Genomic DNA, 24,517 nt, shown 5'->3' on the forward strand with positions numbered 1-24,517 from the left:
GAAGTCGAGATAATGTGATTGGAAGGGAGGGTGGTTACATAGAACATAGAACAATATAGCACAGAACAGGCCCTTTGGCACTCGACATCGCGCCGACCTGTGAACTAATCTAAGCCCCTCCCCCTAAACTGTCCCATCATTATCCATATGCTTATCCAAGTTCTTTTTTATTCATTCGCAGAATATGGGCAATGCCAGCTGGGCCACCATTTATTGTGCATTCCTAATTTCCCAAAGAGCAGTAAAATTGCTGTGTGTCTGCAGTCACATGTAGTTCAAACCAGGCAAGGATAGCAGTTTCCTTCCCTAAACAACATTAGTGAACCAAATGGGTTTTTCCAATACTCAGTTCATAGTCATCATTAGACTCTTAACGCCAAGATTTTTATTGAATTTGAATTTCACCGTCTGCCATGAGAGGATTCAAACCTCTGTCCCCAGACCATTACCTGGGTCACTGGATTAACAGTCCAGCAATAGTACCACCAGGCTGTCACCTCCCTCCTGTGACTGAGTGTGTTTAGGCGGGGGGTAGTATGATTGGGAGGAAGGATTGGATGATTTGCCAGGACCATGAAGGGCAATAAGCAAGTTCCCTTGTGCCTTCCTTACAATCAATATCTGAGCACAGAGGATTGTGGTAGCCTTCTCCTGGAGGCCAACTGGGGCTCTTATTGTAGCCACCTCAATGCCATATATGGGCCTTATGCTGTTCAACTAGCAGGGGCTTTACTCTGGAATCTACCTCCTCCACCTTGCCAGTGACCCGCTCCCTGCAACTACAACTCCTTGTTGAGCTAACACTCATTTCTACTTATTCTGATATCAGCATGGCCACTGCTGCTGGTACTGGAGAGCTCCAGTCCTTGATTGGCCAGCAGTTTTTTTGAGTGTGGTCTTCCTGCCATAATGGAGATTTGATTGAGCTGTCCAACTCAGTGCCTATTTTCTTTATAGTAGCATCAGGTTTCTTTGTTTCTCACCAGTTTTCCAGCCAGTGAACTGAACACCAGACCCCAGCCCGTCCCCAACAATAAATTCTCCCCGTGCTGCATTGAGAGAGCATGCAACATGAACTCAGTACACTTCATGACACTTTACATGCAGTTCAGTATTTTTGGCATTGTTCATCACTGCCATTTAGTGCTCAGGAAGGTCTCATAATTAAGAATGAGGCAATGAGCACACAACCTCTTTTCTCTGAGTGACATTTGTTGAGGGGTGAAAATTTGCCAGGAATCTGGGGAGATCTGCCCTGCTCTTCTTCACAGTGATCTTTTAATTGCACTTGAGAGCACAGATGGTACCAGTGTCTGATTGGAAAGATGGCCTTTCCATTTGTAAAACACTCCCTCAATATTGCACTCAGATTCTCATCCTGGAGTTTTACCTTGGCCTGTTTTGGAAAGATGCAGATACTCCTGCACTCCTCTTTCTCGTGGTTTTTTCATCTTCCCACAAGACCTGTCATAGTGTCTCCCATTGGATACTAACCGTGAAAGTGGTTTTTGATCGGAACATGAATGTTGCAGAAAAGAGAGGCAAATTTCCAAAGCTCTTCATTTTGCATACACCAGGACACAAATCTCAAACAATTGCAACAATATATACTGCAGGAGGTGACAGCTGATCGGTTGTCAAGTCAACCTAGATAGATTGAAGCATTGCTAAGCAGAAAATAATGGGGAATTATACAGTCCCCAGGCTCTAAGGAAATTCACGAAACGTGCAATGGCCTTGCACTTATTCCTTTGATTGCAGAGAATGTGTCCTTGGGTATCAATGGTGAGAAATTCCAGCAACGTGTCTCTCTGGAGCTCCTCACCTATATAGTCATCTCTTCATTTCATGCTCAAAAAGCTTGACACCATCAAGGACAAAGCAGCCTCTTTAATAGGAACCATATCCATGAACATCCACTCACTCCAACACCGACAGTCAGTAGCAGCAGTGTGTACTATCTACAAGATGCATCGCAGAAATTCACCAAACATCCTTAGACTGCACCCTCCAAACCTACAACAATTTCCACTTAGAAGGCCAAGAATGGCAAATACTTAGGAACACCATCCCTTGCAATTTCCCCTCTAAGTCGTTCACCATCCTCATTTGGAAATATATCGCCGTTCCTTCCGTGTCACTGGGTTAAAATCATGAAACTCACTCCCAAAGGCTATTATTGACTGAAGTGGTTCAAGAAGGCAACTCACCACCACCTTCTCAAGGGGCAACTAGGGAGAGGCAATAAGGCTGGCCCAGCCAGTCATTTTTTCTGATGTCCAAGGGTTATGACAAGTTGCTGCCTCACCTAAACAGTAACTACAAGAAATGATGTGAAGTGAGTAAAAGCTTCTGGGCTTCATTTACTGAGCTGTGTGCGCTGTTGTTGATGTAACTGACACATTTTCATGTCTTTCACCCCTCTCAGATATCGCTGTTCAGTACCCAAAGTTCTACGGTTACTCCTACCTCACCTTTGAACCTCTCAGGAATTCCTACCAGAAATTTCAGATAACCGTTGAGTTTAAGGTGAGTCTACTGTGCAGAAAGGATCTCCACAAAAAAAATCAATGGGTCCACAAGTGTGTCAATAAAAAGGCATTACTATTCTGTAAACTTTGAAATATTATATTTAGTTCTCATATCTAAAATGTTGATATAGACAGTGAACACCTCGGGCTCAAATACAGATCTCTGTGGTAGCCCACAATTTCTAGCCTGACAATCTGAGAATTCATGGTTTATTGATACTTTCTGTTTGCTTCCCTTTAGCTAATATCATGATACAAGCTAATTTTAATACTGTGCTAGCAATTAAGATCCCTGAGTGAAACCTGATTTGATAGATTAATCATTTAATTTTGATAGTTGATTGTCCATATAGGGAGTATGCCATTCAACTCCTTAAGCTTTCTCCGCCTTTCATTAGGATTATGACTGATCTGTGGCCTTACTCTGCCTTTGGTCAATATCCCCTAATACCTTCTTGCTTCATGAAAGTTTATCTATCCCAGACTTAAAATTAACAACTGATCCAGCATCTATTGCCAAGAGAAGAGAATTTCAAATCTCTACCCTCCTTTCTGTGTAGAAATGCCCCCTAAGATCTCTCATGTATAGTCTGGCCATAATTCTTATGTCTGTACTCTCTTTACCTTGTCTCCTGATCATCATTCATTACCATGTCCCACTCATGTAGGCAGACGTGGACGATGGTTTGCTGTTGTACTGTGGAGAGACAGAGAATGGACACGGAGACTTCCTGTCTCTCGCTATCATCCGTCGGCGCCTCCAGTTCAGGTCAGAATCTTCTATCAAAAACGTAACTGAGAAAGCTGTCCTGCATATACACAGTCTGCTGCATTTAGACTGTCTCCTATGCTTACACAATCGCATGTATTTACACAGATCCCTGCATCTACACAACTTCCTGCATTTACATGGTTCCTTGTGTTCACATGGTTCCCTGCATTTACATGGCTGTCTGTGTTTACACAGCCTCCTGTGTTAACACAATCTCCTGTATTTACACAGCCCCCTGCATTTACATGGCCTCCTGTTCTGACACAGCTCCCTGAGTTTACACAGCCCTTTGTGTTTGCACAGCCCCTGCATTTATTCATCACACTGCATTTACACAGCCTCCTGAGTTTACACAATGCACTGTGTTGACGCAACTTCTGTATTTACACAGATCCCCACACTTGCACAACTTATACATTTACATAGCTCCTGGTTTCCATCTGCAACTCTCAATTACACAGTCCCTTGCTTTTAACGGTCCCCTGCATTTACATAGCTCCTATACATGGACTATCTCTGCATTTAAAGAATTCTTGCACTGACAAACCACTGCATTTGCACAATGCCACCCCACATTAATATAGACCCTGAGTTTGCACAGCCCCTGGATTTACATGGATACCCAACATTTACACGGACTCTGGGTTAATGATCGGTTGTACATTGGAATTTTGAAATATGCTATATCAATGCAAATCTTTCTTTTCTTTCCTTGCAGGTTTAACTGCGGCACAGGCGCTGCATCCCTGGTCAGTGAGAGCAGGGTACAGACTGGCCATTGGCACACAGCCACTATCTACAGGAATGGCATCAATGGCTGGTTACGCCTGGACAATGGCACTCCAGTCACTGGCAAATCCAAGGTAACCTCTGATATAGCAAGGTGTATAGCTGAATGAACACAGCAGGCCAAGACGCAACAGAGGAGCATGAAGCTGATGTTTTGGGCCTAGACCCTTCTTCAGAATTTTGTTTTCTAAAGAAGGGTCTAGGCCTGAAACAGCAGCTTTCCTGCTCCTCTGATGCTGCTTGGTCTGCTGTGTTCATCCAGCTCTACATCTTGTTATCTCATATTCTCCAGCATCTGCAATTCCTACTATCTCTGAGCCAAGGTAACCTCTATCGCTCTAGAAAGAGGGGAAGGTAGTTGCGAAGTAGAGGGGTTGGATTATGGGAGAGGGGATGAGGAGAGGAGGGATGGGAAAGGAGGGAAGAGAGAGTGGGAGGGGAGAAGGAACACAGGGTAGGGTTCTGAGAAAGAGTGTCAATTATGGACGAGGATGGGCAGAGAGGGTGAGGAGGAGGTCTGATTGAGGAGTGGCACAAGGATGAGGTTCGTGAGGGTGCAGGGAGACAGGGTGATAGGCAAGGAATGAAGAGTGTGTAGCAGAATTGAAAGGGAGACAGGAGGGAGAGGTAGAGTGAACAGGATGGAGATTAACGTGGGATAAGTAATTAGGAGAGCCGGAGATCACGAGGGGAAAATGGAAGAGACAGAGGCAAGAGAAGGGGGATGGGGTGAGAGAGAGAAGCAGTGAGGTGGAGAGGGGAATCAGAGAGAGTGGGAAAGGGAGGGTATAAGCGGGAATTGAATGGGGGAGGAGAGGAAGAGAGGCAGCACAGGATTGAAAGAGGAAGAAGAGGAGAGGTCAGGGAAAGAGAGCAGAGGAGAAAATAGAGGATAGAGTGATGGGAGAAGGGAGGGTTTGAAATCATAGTGGTGTGATAGGGTTAACCCTATCTGGAGAACAGAAAGAGTCTGCGGGAGGGTATGACAGAAGGAAGAAAGGAGAATGGAGGGGGTTGTTTGTTTGTTCGTTACCCAGTGTGATAGGGCGGTCAAAGTTTTGCCTGTTTTGTGGGACCCAGTGGGATGCAGAACTTTACTCTGAGCTTTGCTCTTCCTCACAGGGTCACTACACAAAGATCACATTCCGGTCACCATTGTACCTTGGCGGTGCGCCAAGTGCCTATTGGCTGGCCAAGGCAGCAGGGACTAATCGGGGATTCCGAGGCTGTGTCCAATCACTGGTCATTAACGGCAGACGGATCAACATGCGAGGCTGGCCTGTGGGTCAAGCAGTCAGTGGGGCTGACGTTGGTATGTGTGGGCGAGGCCGGGACAGGGGCTGAGTTTCTCAATATGAGTTGAACTGTGTAAACAAATTTCCTAGAATCACCATCAACTGCACTGATAAGGGAAAGGTTGTTCACAATATCAGGAAAGTTTTATGGCACCAAGGGGAGCCATTCAGCTCATCGTATCTGCAACGGTAAAGCCCTGGGAAGGTCCCAGGTCTTACATCAACCCGAACATAAGAGGAGGATCAGACTATTCAGCCCTTCAAGGCTTTTCCAGCCCTGAATGGATATACTCCAGTGTCAAAGATTGACCGCTTATTCTAGACACACTCGCTCAATTCTCTGTCATCAGCAAAAATAACTTCTCACTTTCTACACTATTGAATCTTGCCATTCCTGCATTGTCACTGAGTCAAAGTGCCCTCCCTAAGGGCACTACAGATTGACCTATAGTACATGGACTGCAGCAGTTCAAGAAGGCAGTTAACCACCACCCCCTCAAGAGCAACTAGGGCCTGGTAATAAATGCTGGATCAACCAACACATGAGTTTTATTTCCTTGAATACTGACAATCCCCTCCCATCCTCCCAATCGAGCGCTCATTCTTTTCTCGTGCGTCAGGGTTCAGAATCCAACTGGGTCCTGGGTGCCCTCAGAATTTACATCACAGCATGAGAACAAAGACCCTCAAGCCTCTTCAGAAATTTGCTGTGATCATGGCTGATGTGGTCATAGTCTCAACTCCACTTTCCTCTCTGCCCCCATCATCCTTCATTCCCCTCAAAAGAAAACTCAACTTTGAATGTATTCAACCAAGCAAATTAGATTTTCGGATTAATGAACATCAAAGAGAATTAATTCCTCCTCATCTGTGTTCTAAATGGGACATCTGTTCTTCTTAAACCGTGGGACCATAGTTCCTAGACTCCCTCACGAAAGGAAACATTATCTCAGCATCCTCCCATAAGACCATCTGATATAGGTGTAAAAGTAAGGAATTCAGCCCATTGAGTCTGCTCTGTCATTCAATGGTTGATATAATAATCTTCAATTTCCTGCCTTTACCCCATAACCCTCGATTCCGTTACTGATTAAAAATTTGTCTCAGTCTTAGGTATATTTGATGACCTATCCCCTACAGCCCTATGTCATCAAGATTCACTGCTCTCTGAGAGAAGAAATTCCTCCTCATCTCTGTCTTAAGACTGTGACCCTTATTCTGAGATGATATCCTCTAGCCCTAGACTCTCGCACAAAGGGAAACATTTCTACAACTAGTTTCTACAAATCTTATACATTTCAGCAAAGTCATCTTCCATTCTTCTAAACTCCAGTGTGTACAGGCCTAAAATACTCAACACTTCTCATTAAACAACTCTCTTCACGGGAATTAGTTTACTGGACCTTCTGTGAATGGGTTCCACTACACTTTGTTAAATTGGCAAAAGATACAGCGCATGGAGCATTGTCTCACCAATGACCTGTACAACTACTACAAGACTTCATGACATTTCTACTCAATTCTCCTCTTCCATAAAGTCCAGCATTCTCTCTGACTTCCTCATTAATTGCTGCACCTGAATGCTCACTTAGCATTATTTGTACAAGGACACCAGCGTCTCACTATACCACAGAATTCTGCCGTCTCTGCACTTTGTAATCTGTTTTACTATTACTTTTGCAGAGGCAGAAATTTCCCATGTTATACTACACCTGCTCTATCTTTTGCCAATTTAATAATATTAATTAATTAACATGAGTGGGATGATTGTGAAAGTTTAGTCGAGGGATGATGCTCACACCACAGATGATTGCACACAGACACATCTCAAAATATCTCTTCAGCAGGCTTTAACAGATGCTATGAGGGAGTGGGGAGGTGTAAGTGATTGTGGAATCACCCCATGGGAAATGGGTCCTTGTCCAATCCAGTATTGTCCCATACGATGACCAGGTCTGAAGCCCCAGATCCGGGGCACAGATAATCCAGGCTGACACCTCATATGCAGTGCTGCAGCAGTTCCACCCTGCCAGAGGAACCAGTTTTTGGGTGAGATGTTAAATTGAGCCCTAGCAACCCTCTCAGATGGACAAGGGGTAGACGAGTTCTCTTTAAAATGCCAGCAAGTTGGCTGTGCAGGAAAGGTTAAGGATCAGCTCAATGTGTTCAGACTTGGTTTTCTAATTGAATGGAGGGACAATGAACCTGTATCAAGTGACTTTGTGTTGGGGGACAAAGCATTGGGATCAATCATGTGACTAAATCTCTAGGAATGAGACCAGTATGGTTGGTAATGCTACTGTCATGCCTTACTTTAGTTATTGTTCCCTTAGATCCTCCATGATCATTTCTGGACTTTCCAGAGATCTTACTGGTCCAGTCCTGCCACAGCCTGGGGTCTCCATCATCATGTTTATTTTACATGCAGAGTTAATTCCCCTGAAATTATGGCCTATCCACTACACTGCATACCATATCTCCTTCAACCTCCTGCCTTCACCAGAATCTCCTCCCACCTCTTGAAATCAGCTTTTGTCTTTTCCTAGGGGAGTGCAGCGCTGGGTTGTGCAACAAAGTTTCCTGCATCAACGGTGGGAGCTGTGTTTCCCACAGAGCTGACTCTTACCTGTGCCTATGTCCCAAGGGTTTCCGAGGCAAACATTGCGAGGAAGGTATGTGATCCCCACCCACTGTCTTTCTCCACAGTTCATGCTGGTTGGCATTGATGGTGAATTGATGTGTGTGTGAGATTGAATTTGGCTAGACAAGTGTGTGTGTATCGTTGTGAGATTGCATGTGTCAGTGCGAAAATATGAGCAAATATGTGTTAGTGCCTGTCTCTTAAGTGTGCTGGTAAATCTATGTCAGCAAGTGTTTCATTAAGTGTGTGTCTGGTGTTGATGGGTCTATGTGTGTGTATGTCAGTGAGTGAGTGTCAGTCAGTGACTGTGTGTGTGTGTGTGTGTGTGTGTGTGTGTGTGTGTGTGTGTGTGAGAGAGAGAGAGAGATCAGAAGAAACACGTGTGTGTGATCAGATGAAGTATAATGTGGGCCTCAAACCAGTCCTGATGAGTGCAAGACATGAGCTTCGGCTTCATGTCTCCTTTTAACAATATTCAAGCATCGTAAAAACCAATCTGGTTTACACATATCCTTTAGGGAAGAAACTGACTTACTTACCCAGGCCTGGCCTGCACGTAACTCCAGACCCACAGCAATGTGGCTAACTCTTAATTGCTCCGTAAATTGTTCTAGCATTCACTCAGTGCAAGGGCAATTAGGGGCAACAAATACTAGCCCAACCAGCAACACATCCCGTGGATAATTTTTTTAAGAAATCATTCTAAAATTCTGAATATATATCTGTTTCTGACACAAGAGCTTTACAATTTTAACAAAAATCCCTGCTCTTTTTGTTTCCAATGACTCTTTGGCCTAGCTTTCACTCTGGTGGTCCCACAGTTCAATGCTTCACAGATGTCCTACGCTGGTCTGCCTTGGCCAATGGAGCCCCAGTATTACCTCTCCTTCATGGAGTTCCAGATCACCTTCCACCCTGAGTCTGCCAATGGGGTCATCCTCTACAGCCACGACACCTCCAGTAAAGACTTCATCTCCCTCAATCTAGTGGCCAGATATGTGGAGTTCCGCTTCGACTGTGGCTCAGGGACTGCATCCATAAGGTCAGAGTTCAACTACAAAATATGCAGTGGGCAGTCCTCTCCACCCAATCCTCACCCACTTAAACACGCAAAGCATAGAGGAGAGTAGGGGGAAGCTCGGTTAGCTTAGTTGGCTGGATGGCTGGTTTATGATACAGTGTGATACCAAAAGCGCAGGTTCAATTACTGCGCCAACTGATGTTACCATGAAGGACTCACCTTCTCAACCTTTCTCCTTGCCGGAGGCATGGTAACCCACTGGTTAAACTGCCACCAGTCATCTCTCTTGCTAATGGTAGAGCAGCCCTATAACTTAATAAGAATATGGCAACTTCACCTTCTTTAAAGCAAAGGAGGTTCAATAGATCGTTCATGTTAGTGGGAATTATGGCTCTGTGTTTGGATCTCCTTGCCTAAAGGCATAATAAATCTCCCTACAGCACATGGATCATAGCAGCTCCGGAAGGCAGGTCATCAACACCCTCTCAAGTGGCAACTGAAAGTGGGCAATTTAATTATTTTTATCCACTCATGGGCAGCCATCTCTTCCATGATGCCAGTTGTATTCTCAGGTTGTTATGAATGATTTCCTAACACTGTTTTGAGGAAGAGCAGGAGGGCTCTCCTCAGTGTTCTGGTCAATATTTAGTACTTGGTTAACACTGCAGTAAAAGGGTTGTCGGGTCATTATCATATTGTTTTTTGTGGGATCTTGTTGTCTACAAACTGCCAGCCACATTTCCTGCATGACAACAATGACCTGATTGCAGTACTTTTTTGCTGTAAGTACTTTGGGGCATTCTGAGATGCTACTTCAATGCAAATTTTGTCATTCCTATCTTACTAAAAATGCCTCAAGAAAATCTCCTTGACAGGGAAGGTTTACACAGATATATAGGAAATCGGAACAGAAGGAGACCATTCAGCCCCTTCAACCTGGTCCATCATTCAAATTCTTTATGGCTGATCTGTGCATATTTGGAATTCTTCATTGTTTTAAAATTAGGGGTCACTAAGTTGAGTGTTGAAGATTTAGAACATGACATGACATTGAACTCTTCCTCCATTGCCTTTGCCTCTGCGCCCATTTCTTTGGACGAGAATCATCACTCTGGCCAATAGATGTCCTCATCCACCATCAACACTGCCCCTCCCACAGACCCCTCCCACTGGCCTCGTACCTGCACTTGACCTGTTCATCAAGAACTGTGGATATGACATTAGCCACTTTAATTTCTCTGCTGTCTTCACCAATTCTAACCTATCTGCCTCTGAACAAATTTGAACGCTGTGTGATCAGATCCAACCCTGACTTTGCAATCAAGCCTGCTGACAAGAGTGGTGGTGCCAGCTCTCACATATCTCCTCCTATCTCCCTCTGGACCATTGAACACCAGGCCATTGTGTCCACAATGGTCACTAATTTCATTTCATCTTGTGGTCTCCATACACATGGCCTCCTAGCTCATAGACCCCAACCCCACTTAGCTTACTCCCACCCCTTTTCCAAAATCGACAGACAGGAATGTCCTGGCAAACCCATTGTTTCTGCCTGCACCTACCTGTCCCACTAAATTGATCCCCTCCTACCTTGACGCAATTTTTTTCTACCCTTGTTCAGCCCACAATTCCACTGATGATCTACATCAGTTTCAAATTTCCAGTTTGCAGGCTCTAGCGACCTCCTCTATACAAGTGACCTGCAAGCCCCTTCACGTGCCCATCCTCCACTCAGGGCCCTCTGCTACTTCCTGGACAAAAGACCTTCTCCTTAAACTTCCTCCAGGTAAAAGTTGTGGCCCTGGATACCCGCATGAGTCCCAGCTATGTCTGTCCCTTTATGAAGTACATTGAACATTTCTTGTTTTAGCCTTGTTATGGCCCCATCCCACAACTCTGTCTCTGGTAAATCCATGCTATCACCAGTGCTGCTTCCCTCCCTGGTCCAGGATTGTAAAAATTTATCAATTTCATTTCCAATTTCCACTCTGCTCTCAACTTAACCCGGTCCATCTCTGATTCTGCCCTTCCCTTCCTTGATGTCTCTGTTTCTATTTCCAGGGATAGGCTGACTACCAATATCCACTACAAACCCACCGAGTCCCACAGTTTTCTTAATTATACATCTTCACACTCTGCTTTCTGCAAAGACTATTTTCTGTTTCTCAGTCTCCGTCACATCAGTCCCAATTATGCCACCTTCAGTAAGGGAGCCTCTGAAATATCCACCTTATTCCTCAACTCTGGTTGACAAGGCCCTTGGCCACGCCCAACCCATCTCCCAGGCTTTGACCCTCACTCCCTCTCTTCTCTCCCGTATAGTGATAGGGTCCCCCAAATCTTCACCTACAACTTCCACCAGCGTCCACATCGAAAGTAAAATAGCCACCACTTCTGCCACCTTCAGCAAGATGCCACTGCCAGAAACACATTCTCTTCCCCTCCCTTGTCAGACTTGCACAGGGACTATTCCTTCTGGGACACACTGGTGCACACCTTCTCCATTCCCAACATGACCCCACACTCCTAAGCACCTTCCACTTCAACTGCAGGTGTAATACCTGCCTATTTACCTTCTTCCTTCCCTTTCTCCAAAAGGCCAAACATATCTTCCAGGTGAAGCAGATATTTACGTGTCATTCACTCAGACTGGTATATTGCATTCACAGTTCACAATGTGGTTTCCTCTACACTGGGGAGATGAAATGCAGACTATGTGACCTTTTTGCAGAACATCAATGCTCTGTCCACAAACATGACCCTGAGCTTCCTGCTGTCTGCCACTTCAACTCACTACGCTGTTCCCCGGCCAACTTCTCTGTCTCAGGCCTGCTACAGTGCTCCGATGAAGCCCAGCACGAGCTGGAAAAACAGCAATTCACTTCCTATTTGGGAACTTTGGAATCTTCAGGACACAGTACGAGTTCAATAATTTTAGGATCACCCACTTTCTTGCCTGAGTCCCCATATACTGGGCTTTGTCATCACATGGGCTGCTGCCTGAAACACCCAATTATCAGCTAATAACAGTCTCCACCGGCAGCTATTCATTCTCTCAGGCTGACCTATACTCATTCCTTTGACTGCCCAACAGTTTTTCTTTCTGTCTCTCTCTCTCTCTCTCTCTCTCTCTCTCTCTCTCTCTCTCTCTCTCTCTCTCTGGGTCCCCTCTCCACCGAATGTTTACTCCTCCCCCTCCCTCCACCCCTATTTTCAGCATTTGCACCAACTCTTGCCCAGCAACAATCAGATCTGTGGAAGGGTCACTGGACCCAAAACATTAACACTGCTTTTTCTCCACCGATGCTGCCATACCTGCTGAGCTTGCCCAGTAACTTCTGTGTTTGTACCATATTCCTTTATCCAGCTTCTCCCTCGACTCTACCTCCTGCCAGTATCCTTATCCATCTTTGCGCTGCACAACCCAATGCTACCTTCATCCCATATCCCCGATCTCACCTTGTCCTCATTACCTTCCACTTCAGCACATTCCTCATGGCCACCTTTGTTCAACATCACCCACTCTCCATTTAATTTAACCTCAGTTAGCCGCCTCTGGCCTCAGTACCAGTTCCATCTCCCAGCTTATTACATGACAGACACTTCCAAAATATCTAATGCAATGGCACTTCAGCCTTTCCCCTGTGCACCTCCTGTGTATCTGATAAGTCTATCTAATTCATTCTGTAGGAGTAAAGACCCCATTTCCCTCAACCAGTGGCATGATGTGAAGGTTTCTCGTACTGCCAAGAGTGGAATTCTGCAGGTAGATGACCAACACACTGTGGAGGGGATGGCGGAGGTGAGTTCCTGACATTGTTGTTTGAATAATGCGGTAGGTTGGTGGATGGCTTAAGATGCTGAATAAACCTTCACTCCATCACAATGGGGTATCACATTAGTAAGCGGTCAAGATTTGTCCATGGATAGCGTGTGGGATATGTTTGATAAATCACATCAGAGGCTGCAGCAGTGACTCACCATGGAAGAGCAGATATATATTGCAGAGGAGTTGTGTATTGGCAATGCTACTGAGCTAATTATCTAGGAACAGGGCTTCAAATCTCACCATAGCAACCAGAGGGATTTAAATAAAATTACCTATCATATGGCCTTCTGTCTAATCCACTGCCTTACTCCTGGTCTTCATGACTCCATATTGACGCTTACTCAGCCTCTGAAATGGCCTAGCAAGCCAGTCAACAGTATTCAAGAAGAAAGCTCACCAGCATCTTCATCCGGGCAATTATTTCTTTATTCATTTAAGGGACCAAGCCATCCCTGGCTAGGCAGTATTTATTGCCTATCGCTAAAGGCCCAGAGAGCATTTAAGAGCCAGCCACATTGGTCTGGGTCTGAACCACATGTAGGCCAGAGCGCTCTAAGAACTCCATATTGATCCTTATTCTGATATCTCTCCTCCCAACAGGGTGCTTTCACGCAGATTAAGTGTAACACTGACTTATTCTTTGGAGGAATTCCTGACTATGACAATGTAAGGAAGAACTCTGAAGTTTTGCAGCCATTCACAGGAAGCATTCAGAATGTAAGTATTTTATGTCATTTGTATGTTGTATGTGTGTGGGTTTGTGTGTGCCTAAGTGTGGTATGTGCATCTGTGTCAAAGTAAACGTGTATTTGTGTGTTCATGCACAGAAACAGATAAAATGGGAGCAGAAGTAGGCCATTCGACCCTTTAATCCTGCTCCACCATTCAGTAGGGTCATGGATGATCATCTGATTCCTTACTCTGTTCCCACTTTCTCTCCATACTCGTTCGCTCTCAGAGCTATATTTACATGCTTCTTGAAAGTCTTCAACTTTTCCTTATCTCAATCCTAGATGGCCTTAAACTGTGATACCTGGTTCTGGATAGTGACATGTTTTTGTGTACATATTTGTATATGTTGTGAGTGTGTCTTTGTGTATGTACACCGTCTACATCTAGTTCATTCTCATCCTCATTCCTCAGGATTCCAGCATTCCTTGTGATTTGTCTAGCTGCAGTACTGTGTGAGCAGGAATTTTATTTTATTAGATATTGTGAAGACTATGTTTGGTCCCTGCCCTGAACTCCATTTCCCAGTAACTGCCCTGACCTCCATCCCCTAATGACTGACTCCAAGTCTCCTGCTCCGGCAATCTCTGAGTTTGAAGCAAACTATTTGTACCCTTTCAGTTGTATTTGATTCCATTCTCACACCAGATCTTCCCCCATTGTTAAAGGATACTTGCCTAATGCCCGTAGTGGGAAAAAAATTTGTTATCAAGGACTTTATAATGGACTATTTAGAAATCAGTGGCAGGATCAGACAGAGTCAACATGGATTTATGAAGGGGAAATCATGCTTCACAAATCTGTTGGAATCTGTAAAGATACACTAGAAGAATTGACAAGGGGGAGCCACTCAATGTGGTATATTTGGACTCTCAGAAAGTATTTGACAAACTCCCGCATAAGAGGTTATTGTACAAGATTAAAGTGCATGGAACTGGGGGAAGGGTATTGAAATGGATGAAAAAAAACTAGTTGGTAGAGGGGAAACAAAGAGAAGGAATTAATTGTCAGGCAGTAACTAATGGGGTGCCACAGGTATCAGTGCTGAGACCCCAGCTATTCACAACATATACTAAAGATTTGGATGAGGGAACAAAATGTAACTTCTCCAAATTAGCAGATGATACCAAGTCAGGTGGGAGGGTAAAATGCGATGAGGATGTAGAGATCCTTCAGAATGATCTGGGCAGGCTGGGTGAGCGGGCAAATCAATGACAGGTGCAGTATAAATTGGATAAATGTGAGATTGTTCACTTTGGAAGCAAGAACAAGAAGGCAGATTACTGCCTGAATATCTGTAATTTGGGAGAGAGGTGTGTGCAGCAGGACCTGGGTGTCCTTCTGCACTAGTTGCTAAAGTTAAGCATGCAGGTGCAGCAGGCGGTAAAGAAGGCAAATGGTATGTTGGCCTTCATTGAGAGAGGCTCTGAGAACCTGAGCAGGACTGTGTTGTTACAATGAAACAGGGCCTTGGTGAGGCCACGTCTGGAATACTGTGTGCAGTTTTTCTACTCCTTTTCTGAGGAAGGATGCTCTTGCTCTTGATAAAGTGCGCAAAGATTTATCAGGCTGATTCTGAGGTTGGCAGGACTGACATATGAGGAGAGATTGACTAGGTTAGGACTGTTTTTGCTTGAGTTCAGACTAATGAGGGGGGATCTCATAGAGATTTATAAAATTTCAACAGGATGGAACAAGGTAGATGCAGGAGCAGCCACTTAGAAACTGATGTCAATTTCAAGCCCAATGACTCCCACAGCTGCCTAGAATACACCTCTTCGCACCCACCTTTCTGCAAAAATTCCATCCCCTATTCCCAATTCCTTCGCCTCCGCCACATCTGCTCCCAGGATGTGGCATTTCACTCCCGTACATCTCAGATGTCCTTGTTTTTCAATGAAAGCAACATCCCCTCTGCAGTGGTTAAGAACGTTCTTGACCATTTTCCCCACATTTCACGCAACTCATTGCTCACATCTCGTCCCCACAATAACCACCATAAGAGAATCCCCCTCGTTTTCACATACCACCCCGCCAGCATCCGGATCCAACGCATCATTCTCCGGCACTTCCGCCATGTACAATCCGATCCCACCACCAAAGACGTTTCTCTGTCCCCACCCTTGTCTGCTTTCCGCAGTTGACCACTGCATCCGTGATTCCCTTGTCCGGTCCACACTCCCCTCAAACCCCACCACACCTGGCACCTTCCCCTGCAACTGCAGGAAGTGCCACACCTGCCCCCACACCTGCTCCCTCACCCCCATCCCAGGCCCCAAGAAGACTTTCCACATCAAGCAGATGTCCACTTGTACATCTGCCAATGTGGTATACTGCAGCCGTTGTGGCCTCCACTACATCATGGAAACCAAGCGGAGGCTTGGGGACCACTTTGCAGAACACCTACACTCGGTTTGCAATAAACAACTGCACCTCCCAGTCGTGAACCATTTCAATTCCCCCTCCCATTCCTTAGACGACATGTCCATCATGGGCCTCCTGCAGTCCCACAATGATGCCACCCGAAGGTTGCAGGAACAGCAACTCATATTCCACTTGGGAACCCTGCAGCCCAATGGTATCAATGTGGACTTCACCAGCTTCAAAATCTCCCCTTCCCCCACTGCATCCCAAAACCAGCCCAGCTCGTCCCCACCTCCCTAACCTGTACTTCCTCTTACCTATCTCCTCCTCCCACCTCAAGCTACTCCTCTATTTCCTACCTACTAACCTCATCCTGCCCTCTTGACCTGTCCGTCCTCCCCGGGCTGATCTATCCCCTCCCTACCAGACACCTACATTCGCCTCTACTGACTCCATCACCACCTCTTTAACTTGTCTGTCTCCTGTCCACCTATCTTCTTCTCTATCCATCTTCGGTCCGCCTCCCCCGCTCTTCCTATTTATTTCAGAACCCTCTCCCCATTCCCCTTTTCTGATGAAGGCTCTTGGCCCGAAGCATCAGCTTTTGTGCTGCTAAGATGCTGCTTGGCCTGCTGTGTTCATCCAGCTCCACACTTTGTTATCTCTCTCGGATATTCCTAATGGTGGGTCTGTCCACAACCAGGGATCACAGTCTGAGGTTTTGTGGTAGACCATTTAGGATGGAATGAGGAGATATTTCTTCACCCAAGGAGACCCAATGAAATTCATTACTACAGGCAGGAGCTGATGCTAAAACATTGAATGTATTCAAGAGGCAGCTAGATGTAGCACTTGGGAGAAATAGGATCAAAGGTTATGGGGAGAAAGCAGGATTAGGCTTTTGAGTTGAACGATGAGCCATGATAACAATGAATGGTAGAACAGACTCAAAGGGCCAAATGGCCTCCTCCTGCTCCTATCTTCTATGTTTCTATGCTTCTAACCAGGTAAATTCATCTGAATCCATCTCTGGCTCAGCTCACCTTCTGTTGAAATCATCAGCAGACCTCGCTCCTCCACATTCCAATGGCCTGCGGACAGTATTACCCAATTTTTTCAGCGTTCAATTACAAACATTCCCATGCTGAAACGTCTGTCCTTTCTAGATAATCCTGAATGATCGGACCATCCACCTCCAGCATGATTTCAGTACCAGTGTGAACTTGGAGAATGCAAACCACCCGTGTGTTAAAAACCCCTGTATCAATGGAGGCAGCTGCCGTCCTCATCACAGTGCCTTTGAATGTGATTGTCCCCTGGGCTTTGACGGGCTGCGGTGTCAGAAAGGTAAGAAAATGTCAGACCAAATATTACCAGGATGCAGACAGGAACAGGAGGAGGCTGTTCAGCCTGATGCAGTATGTTCTACCATATAACCAATGTATGGCCAATCTCTACTTGAACTCTACCAAGCGGCAAGGTTGCTCAGTGGTTAGCACCACAGCCTCACAGTGCCAGGCACCCGGGTTCGATTCCAGCCTTGGGTGACTGTCTGTGTGGAGTTTGCACATTCTCCCCGTGTCTGCGTAGGTTTCCTCCCACAGTCCAAAGATGTGCAGGCTAGGTGGATTGAACATGCTAAAGTGCCCATTCAGGGGTGTGTGGGTTATAGGGGGGTGGGTCTGGGTGGGATGCTTCAAGTGGCGGTGTGGACTTGTTGGGCCAAAGGGCCTGTTTCCACACTGTAGGGAATCTAATCTAAACTACTTCAACTGGAGACTCTAATCTGTTAATGCTTGGTTAAACAATCCAAACAAGAAATATTAAATCAGGAAACCTATTGTCATTACAGCATATAAAGAGCCATTCTGCCCATCATCTTTATACTGGCAGTCTGACCCTTCTGGGCAATAAGGCTTAGGCCAGCCATCCAGACCCACATTATGTGGATGCTTCATTTTATTAAAGACTGTTTCATTTTATTAAACACTGTCATCCTGCACATTGGAGCTGGGGCCCTAGCTGTTCACAATATACATTAACAATTTGGATGATGGAATTGAATGCAATATCTCCACATTTTCAGATGACACTAAGCTGAATAGTAGTGTGTGCTGTGAGGAGGATGCTAAGAGGTTGCAGTGTGACTTGGACAGACTGGCTGAGTGGGCAAATGCTTGACAAATGCAAATATAATGTGGACAAATGTGAAGTTATCCACTTTGGTGGCAGAAACAGGAAGGCAGATTATTATCTGAATGATAGCTGTTTAGGAAAGGGCATGGGTGTCATGGTGAACAGGCACTGAAGGTTGAAATGCAAATGCAATAGCAGTGAGGAAAGCTCATGGCATTCTGGCCTTCCTATCGAAATGATTTGAGTATCGGAGTCAGAGTGTCTTGTTTCAGTCATAGAGGGCATAGGTAAGGCCATACCTTAAGTATTGTGTGTAGTTTTTGTCTCCTAGACTGAGGAAGGACATTGTTACTATTCAGTGAAAATTCACCAGACTGATTCCCTTGATGGCAGGACTGACATATGAGGAAAGATTGGATTGACTGGGCTTGTACTTACTGGAATTTAGAAGAATGAGGGGGGATCTGATAGAAACATATAAAATCCTGATGGGGTTGGACAGGATAGATGTGAGAAGGACGTCTGTGAGAAGGATGTCAGTGTTGGGAAACTCCAGAAATTGAGATCACAGTCTTAGAATAAGGCGTTAAGCCATTCAGGACTGAGATGAGGAAAACTTTCTTCACTCAGAAAGTTGTGAACTTGTGGAATTCTTTAATGCAGAAAGTTGTTGGGGCCAGTTCATTAAATATACTCAAGAAGGAGTTGGACATGGCCCTTGTGACTAAAGGGATCAACGAGTGTGGAGAGAAATCGGGAGTGGGATACTGAAATTGTTTGTCAGTCATGATCATACAGAATGGCGGTGCAGGCTCAAAAGACCAAATGGCCTACTCCTGTATCTATTTTCTATGTTTCTATTCATTTCCTTCAGGTGTCCAATTAAATTTCATTTTAAATTCATTTATCTTCTCCACTTCCTCCACCCTCATGGGTAGCTGGCTCCAGATCGTAACAGCTCATTGTGTAACAAATTTCCTCTTTGCAACCAGCCCCCTCCACACCCCCCATCTCTCACCCGATACTCTAAAGCTGTCTCTCCTAGCCCTCATACCACCAGACAATGGGAAGAGCCTTACTTTGTAACACACGCAGTGAGTACTGGAGAAACTTAACAGAATGTAAGAAGGGTGTAAATTAAGGTGTGAAAGAGAGAGAGTGAATCTTAGCTTCTAAAAGCAAAGTAAAGAAGATGCAAACACAACAGTGCTTTGGGGGCAGAAGTGGGGAGAAAGGACGGCAGACATAAAGTGGTCAGTTTTTGAAATTATGGAATTCAGTGTTGAGACTTTGAGGCTGTGAAGTATCCAAGTGGAAAATGAAGTGTTCTTACTCAAACTATCTTCACCGATGCTGCCAGAGCTGCTGGGCTTTTTTGGCAATTTCTGTTTATGGTTCTGATTTACAGCATCTGTGGTTCTTTCACCTTTTTTAATTTAATCAAGCTTGTGTTGTGCTTCATTAGCACATAGCAGCAAGCCCAGGACAGAAATGTTCACATTAGAGTAAAGATATTTATTGAAAAGGCAATGAGGTTTTTCTTTGTGAGAGGTTTGGAGAAGGCAGACCAACTTGTGTGCCTCAACTAAATCTTCCCTCAGTCTCCTTTTTATGCAGGAACAACAAGCCCACAATCTTGAATTTAACAAGAGGTAAAATCCTTTATCCCTAATGCCATTCTGGTTAGTTGCCTTGCCTCCTCTCAAGGACATTTACATCCTTCCTGAAGGATGAGAGGTGCAATTCTCTATTTGTGGCCTAGCTAAAAAATTATAAGTTATAATCAAAGCTTATAAACATAGACTTAAAGAAACAAAATAGAAGATACTAATGATATTATGAACAGTTAAAGAGAACATGTTCATGTGTTACAAAGAACAAAGAACAAAGAAACCTACAGCACAGGAAAGGCCCTTCGGCCCTCCAAGCCTGCGCCGATCAAGATCCTCTGTCTAACCTGTCATCTATTTTCTAACGGCTGTGTCCATTTGCTCCCTGCCTATACATGTACCTGTCCAAATATATCTTAAGAGATGCTAACGTGTCTACACCTACCACCTCTGCTGGCAACGCGTTCCAGGCAGCCACCACCTTCTGTGTAAAGAACTTTCCACGCATATCTCCCTTAAACTTTCCTCCTCTCACTTTGAACTCATGGCCCCTAGTAATTGAGTCCCCCACTCTGGGAAAAAGCTTTTTGCTATCCACCCTGTCTATACCTCTCATGGTTTTGTAGACCTCAATCAAGTCCCCCATCAATCTCCGTCTTTCTAATGAAAATACTCCTAATCTACTCAACCTCTCTTCATAGCTAGCACCCTCCATACCAGGCAACATCCTGGTGAACCTCCTCTGCACCCTCTCCAAAGCATCCACATCCTTTTGGTAATGTGGCGACCAGAACTGCACACAGTACTCCAAATGTGGCCGAACCAAAGCCCTGTATAACTGCAACATGACCTGCCAACTCTTGTACTCAATACCCCGTCCAATGAAGGAAAGCATGCCATATGCCTTCTTGACCACCCTATTGACCTGCGTTGTCACCTTCAAGGAACAATGGACCTGAACACCCAGGTCTCTCTGTTCATCAATTTTCCCTAGGATTTTTCTGTACAGATGCTGTTGAAGCAGCTTACTCAGCATAGCCATCAATCCCGCCTCCATCTAGAAGCACAAATAGTTAGCAGTCGGCCTCACTAGTTACCTCCACTTCAGTTTCCTTCCTCTGATAGACATCACATTGCTCAATACCCCTTTTATGGAAATGTTCCCCAAAGAAGCAATTTGATTGAGGTGCTTTTTGACAAAGTTGGTAGGGTGATTCTGTTCCTATTGGTGGAATGATTGATAAGTGAGGCCACAGATTGGAGGTTAATGACTAAAGATGCAATAGAGAGCTGAGGATTTTTTTTTTCTCACAGCAACTACTTTACAATCTGGTATGTATTGCCTGTGAGTGTGGATTAGGGTATTTAATCAAAGCCTCAAGTTGGATCATTGACTATAATGGAAGAATATTCTTGGCAACTGGAAAACGCAAGGGATTATACTGGGTGGCTCAGAGAGCCAGCATGAATGGAATGGACCAAATGGCTTCCTACTTAAAGATTAACTTGTGTAAAATGAACTCTTGATCGCTAACAGTCTGTCTTGTCTTCTTTCTTTTACATCATGCGGGCTGCAGAATGTGGAAATTACTGTCTGAACAGTAAGTACTCCAGGATCTATCCTGGTGTCTTAGACAGAACATTAGAGTAAAGCTTGCTGATGGGAACCACTCAGGCAACTTATCACAGCTGAGAACGCCAGAACTGTACTCAGGGACCCTATTTATAAAGTCAAGGATCCTGCAAGCTTTCTTAAACAGCATATCCACAGGCCCTGACATTTTCATTGATTTGTGAATATTCAACCCCAAGTCTACTGCTGGATTTACAAGGCGTTTTGTTACTGATGCACCAAATAGAAGTCAGAAATCACATGACACCAGGTTATAGTCCAATAGGTTTATTTGAAAACACAAGCTTTCGGAGCCCCAATCCTTCTTCAAGTGCTGGTGAGAGAAGTTCTATCAGATGAAGAATCTATAAGTAAAAGATCAAAGGTTCACATCATGGATGAGGATGTAATAAACAAACCTAAGATGTTGTTAAATTCTTACTCAGTTAGAAGGTTCTATTTGATTAATATGTATACATTAGTCCCCAAATTCCTTTCAAGTTATTGGCCATTTCTACTTTACTATTCACCTCTCTCTATCCCTGCACAATTTCCATCTTCCCCTAAATCCTATACATCCCTTCATCCCTCACTTCCTCCCATACCCACACTTCCCCACAGCTTCTGCATTTATCCCACACTACAGACTCTTTTTTTCTCCCCAAATTGCGCTCTCCTACAGCACTCTTCTAGGCCTCCCTCACACTTTACCCTCATCCTCAATTTTATCTCTGCTCACACTCCCCCTTCATTCCCAGTATTTGTCCCCCTCACTCATCAGGCAATCCTATCCAGTCGCCCCACCATACTCCTCCTCCATCACCCATTAGTCTTCCCCTCTGTCCTTCCTCAGACTCCATTTCTCACTCATAGATGGAAATATAATGTGGTGAAATATGGTGTTTGTGCACTTTGACAGGAATAATAGAGGAGATGAACATACGACTGAAAGGAAAAAAAAACCGGATTGAAGACCTAAATATATTTACATTCACACCAATGAAGTGGAATAGATCCACACTTGCTACAGTAATGGAAATATAGTTACCCATAATGCATAGCGAGTGTGAAAGTACTCTACTACTGGCAATGGTACATGGGCCAAAGCAGAGTGCCCTCTAGGAAGACAACCAGGAGGAGTGTATAGGAGAGACAATGGAAACTGCAGATGCTGGAGAATCCAAAGTGTGGAGCTGGTTGAACACAGCAGGCCCAGCAGCATCTCAGGAGCACAAAAGTTGATGTTTCGGGCCTAGACCATTCATCAGAGAGGGGGATGGGGAGAGGGAACTGGAATAAATAGGGAGAGAGGGGGAGGCGGACCGAAGATGGAGAGAAAAGAAGATAGGTGGAGAGGAGCGTATAGGTGGGGAGGTAGGGAGGGGATAGGTCAGTCCAGGGAAGACGGACAGGTCAAGGAGGCGGGATGAGGTTAGTAGATAGGAAATGGAGGTCCAGCTTGAGGTGGGAGGAGGGGTATATTTGGGCGAAGGTGGAAATATTGCGGGGATAGAGAAAGGTTAGTGGGTTAAAGGGAAAATAAGGGAGAGGACAAAGCTTTACTCTAACTCGTAACAAAGTGTGGAGCTGGATGAACACAGCAGGCCAAGCAGCATCTCAGGAGCACAAAAGCTGACGTTTCGGGCCTAGACCCTTCTCTAACTGGTATTCAGTTTGAGTTAATGCTGTGGGCCTAGACATGGTGCGAGAGTGTGTCCCTGATGTGGCCCAGGGAAGAATACAAGAGATATGGAGCGACAGATCTCAGTTTAAAAGAGTAGAAAGTAAAAATGGCAAGTGCTAGAGAAATTCCACCGGTCTATGTGAGAGTTTGAGTTCCTGTGGCTGAGGCTTCTGTGTAAACCAGAGCTGTCCTCTTTAGGACTGTGTGGGAATTGCAGAGATTCTGTCTGAATATTTTCCTGTGATTTCAGCTATTACAGATGCCATTGAAATCCCGCAGTTCATTGGCCGCAGTTACCTCACCTACGACCATCCAAACTTTCTTAAGCGGTAAGTGTCCTCCTGCTCACTGTAAACATTTGTGACCCTTTGGTTTGCCTGTCAGTCATGGTTCAGTATTAACACCTCCAAGTCAGAGGGTTATGGATTACAGCCCCACTTCAGAGGGAGTTCAGAAGACTTATATCAAGAATAGCAAATACCCATGTGTGAATTTCAGGATTTAATTTAATTGACAGGTTAAAATCATAAAATCTTACTGCATGGGAGGAGAACATTCAGCCCATAGCTCCTCTTTAAAAGGACTATCCATTTAATACCACTCTGTGCCTCTTTCCCTGAAGCCTTGTAAATATTCATTTTTCCAGCAATTCCACAATTCCCTTTAGAACATTTCTTTTGAATGTACTTCCAGTGCACTGTCAGGCAGCCCATTCCAGAACATCATCTTCTGTCCCTGCCCTCCCACCAAAAGAAACATTTTCTCCTAGCCTGCTGCATTATAGCTCCTCAGGATTTTAAGCTCCTCTATCAAATCCCTCTTAAGCTTCTGTGGTCTGAAGAGAACAATCTCAGTTTCCTAATCTCTCTGTGAAACTGAAGTCTTTCATCTTTGGCACCATTTCATTAACTTTTCTCTGCGTCCTTTCAAAGACCTTAATGGCCTTTCCAAAATGTGTGCCAAAAATTGACAACTACGTCCCAGTCAATCAGTGATTTAGAAAGGTTTAGCACAATGAAATTCCATCCCCTATTCCCAATTCCTTCTTTGCCGCTGCATCTGCTCCCGGGAGGAGACATTCCACTCCCGTACATCCCAGATGTCCTCGTTCTACAAGGACCACAACTTCCCCCCCGCAGTGGTCGAGAATGCCCTTGACCATGTCTCCTGCATTTCCCGCAACTCATCCCTCACATCCCACCCCCACAATACTGCCCCAAGAGACTCCCGCTCGTCCTCACATACCACCTCACCAACCTCCGGATACAATGCATCATCCTCCGACACTTCCACCATCTACAATCCGACCCCACCACCAAAGATATTTTCCCCTCCCCACCCTTGTCTGCCTTCTGGAGACACTACACTCCTACACTTGCCCCCACACCTCCTCCCTCCCTTCCATCCCAGGCCCTAAGAAGACTTTCCACATCAAGCAGATGTTCACTTGCACATCCACCAATGTGGTATACTGTATCCACTGTACCCAATGTGGCTTCGTCTA

The 24,517-nt window shown here is 45.0% G+C and overlaps 1 protein-coding gene across 6 annotated transcripts in view; it reads left to right on the forward strand.

The window, feature by feature from the left end:
- The window catches only part of LOC125451023 (pikachurin), a 139,591-nt gene that overhangs the window by 75,102 nt on the left and 39,972 nt on the right, over nt 1-24,517 (forward strand). For 5 of the 6 annotated variants that reach the window (XM_059644934.1, XM_059644930.1, XM_059644931.1 and 2 more), the window contains 11 exons: nt 2,429-2,529; nt 3,200-3,300; nt 4,022-4,166; nt 5,215-5,404; nt 7,934-8,059; nt 8,827-9,070; nt 12,740-12,851; nt 13,479-13,595; nt 17,138-17,318; nt 21,295-21,318; nt 23,264-23,342. In XM_059644934.1, the coding sequence (XP_059500917.1) occupies nt 2,429-2,529; nt 3,200-3,300; nt 4,022-4,166; nt 5,215-5,404; nt 7,934-8,059; nt 8,827-9,070; nt 12,740-12,851; nt 13,479-13,595; nt 17,138-17,318; nt 21,295-21,318; nt 23,264-23,342 (1,420 nt within the window). The remainder of the gene's footprint in view (nt 1-2,428; nt 2,530-3,199; nt 3,301-4,021; nt 4,167-5,214; nt 5,405-7,933; nt 8,060-8,826; nt 9,071-12,739; nt 12,852-13,478; nt 13,596-17,137; nt 17,319-21,294; nt 21,319-23,263; nt 23,343-24,517) is intronic. The other variant, XM_059644932.1, reaches the window with a different exon arrangement.

Source organism: Stegostoma tigrinum, chromosome 3 (assembly GCF_030684315.1).
Source record: "Stegostoma tigrinum isolate sSteTig4 chromosome 3, sSteTig4.hap1, whole genome shotgun sequence".
Taxonomy (NCBI): Eukaryota; Metazoa; Chordata; class Chondrichthyes; order Orectolobiformes; family Stegostomatidae; genus Stegostoma; species Stegostoma tigrinum.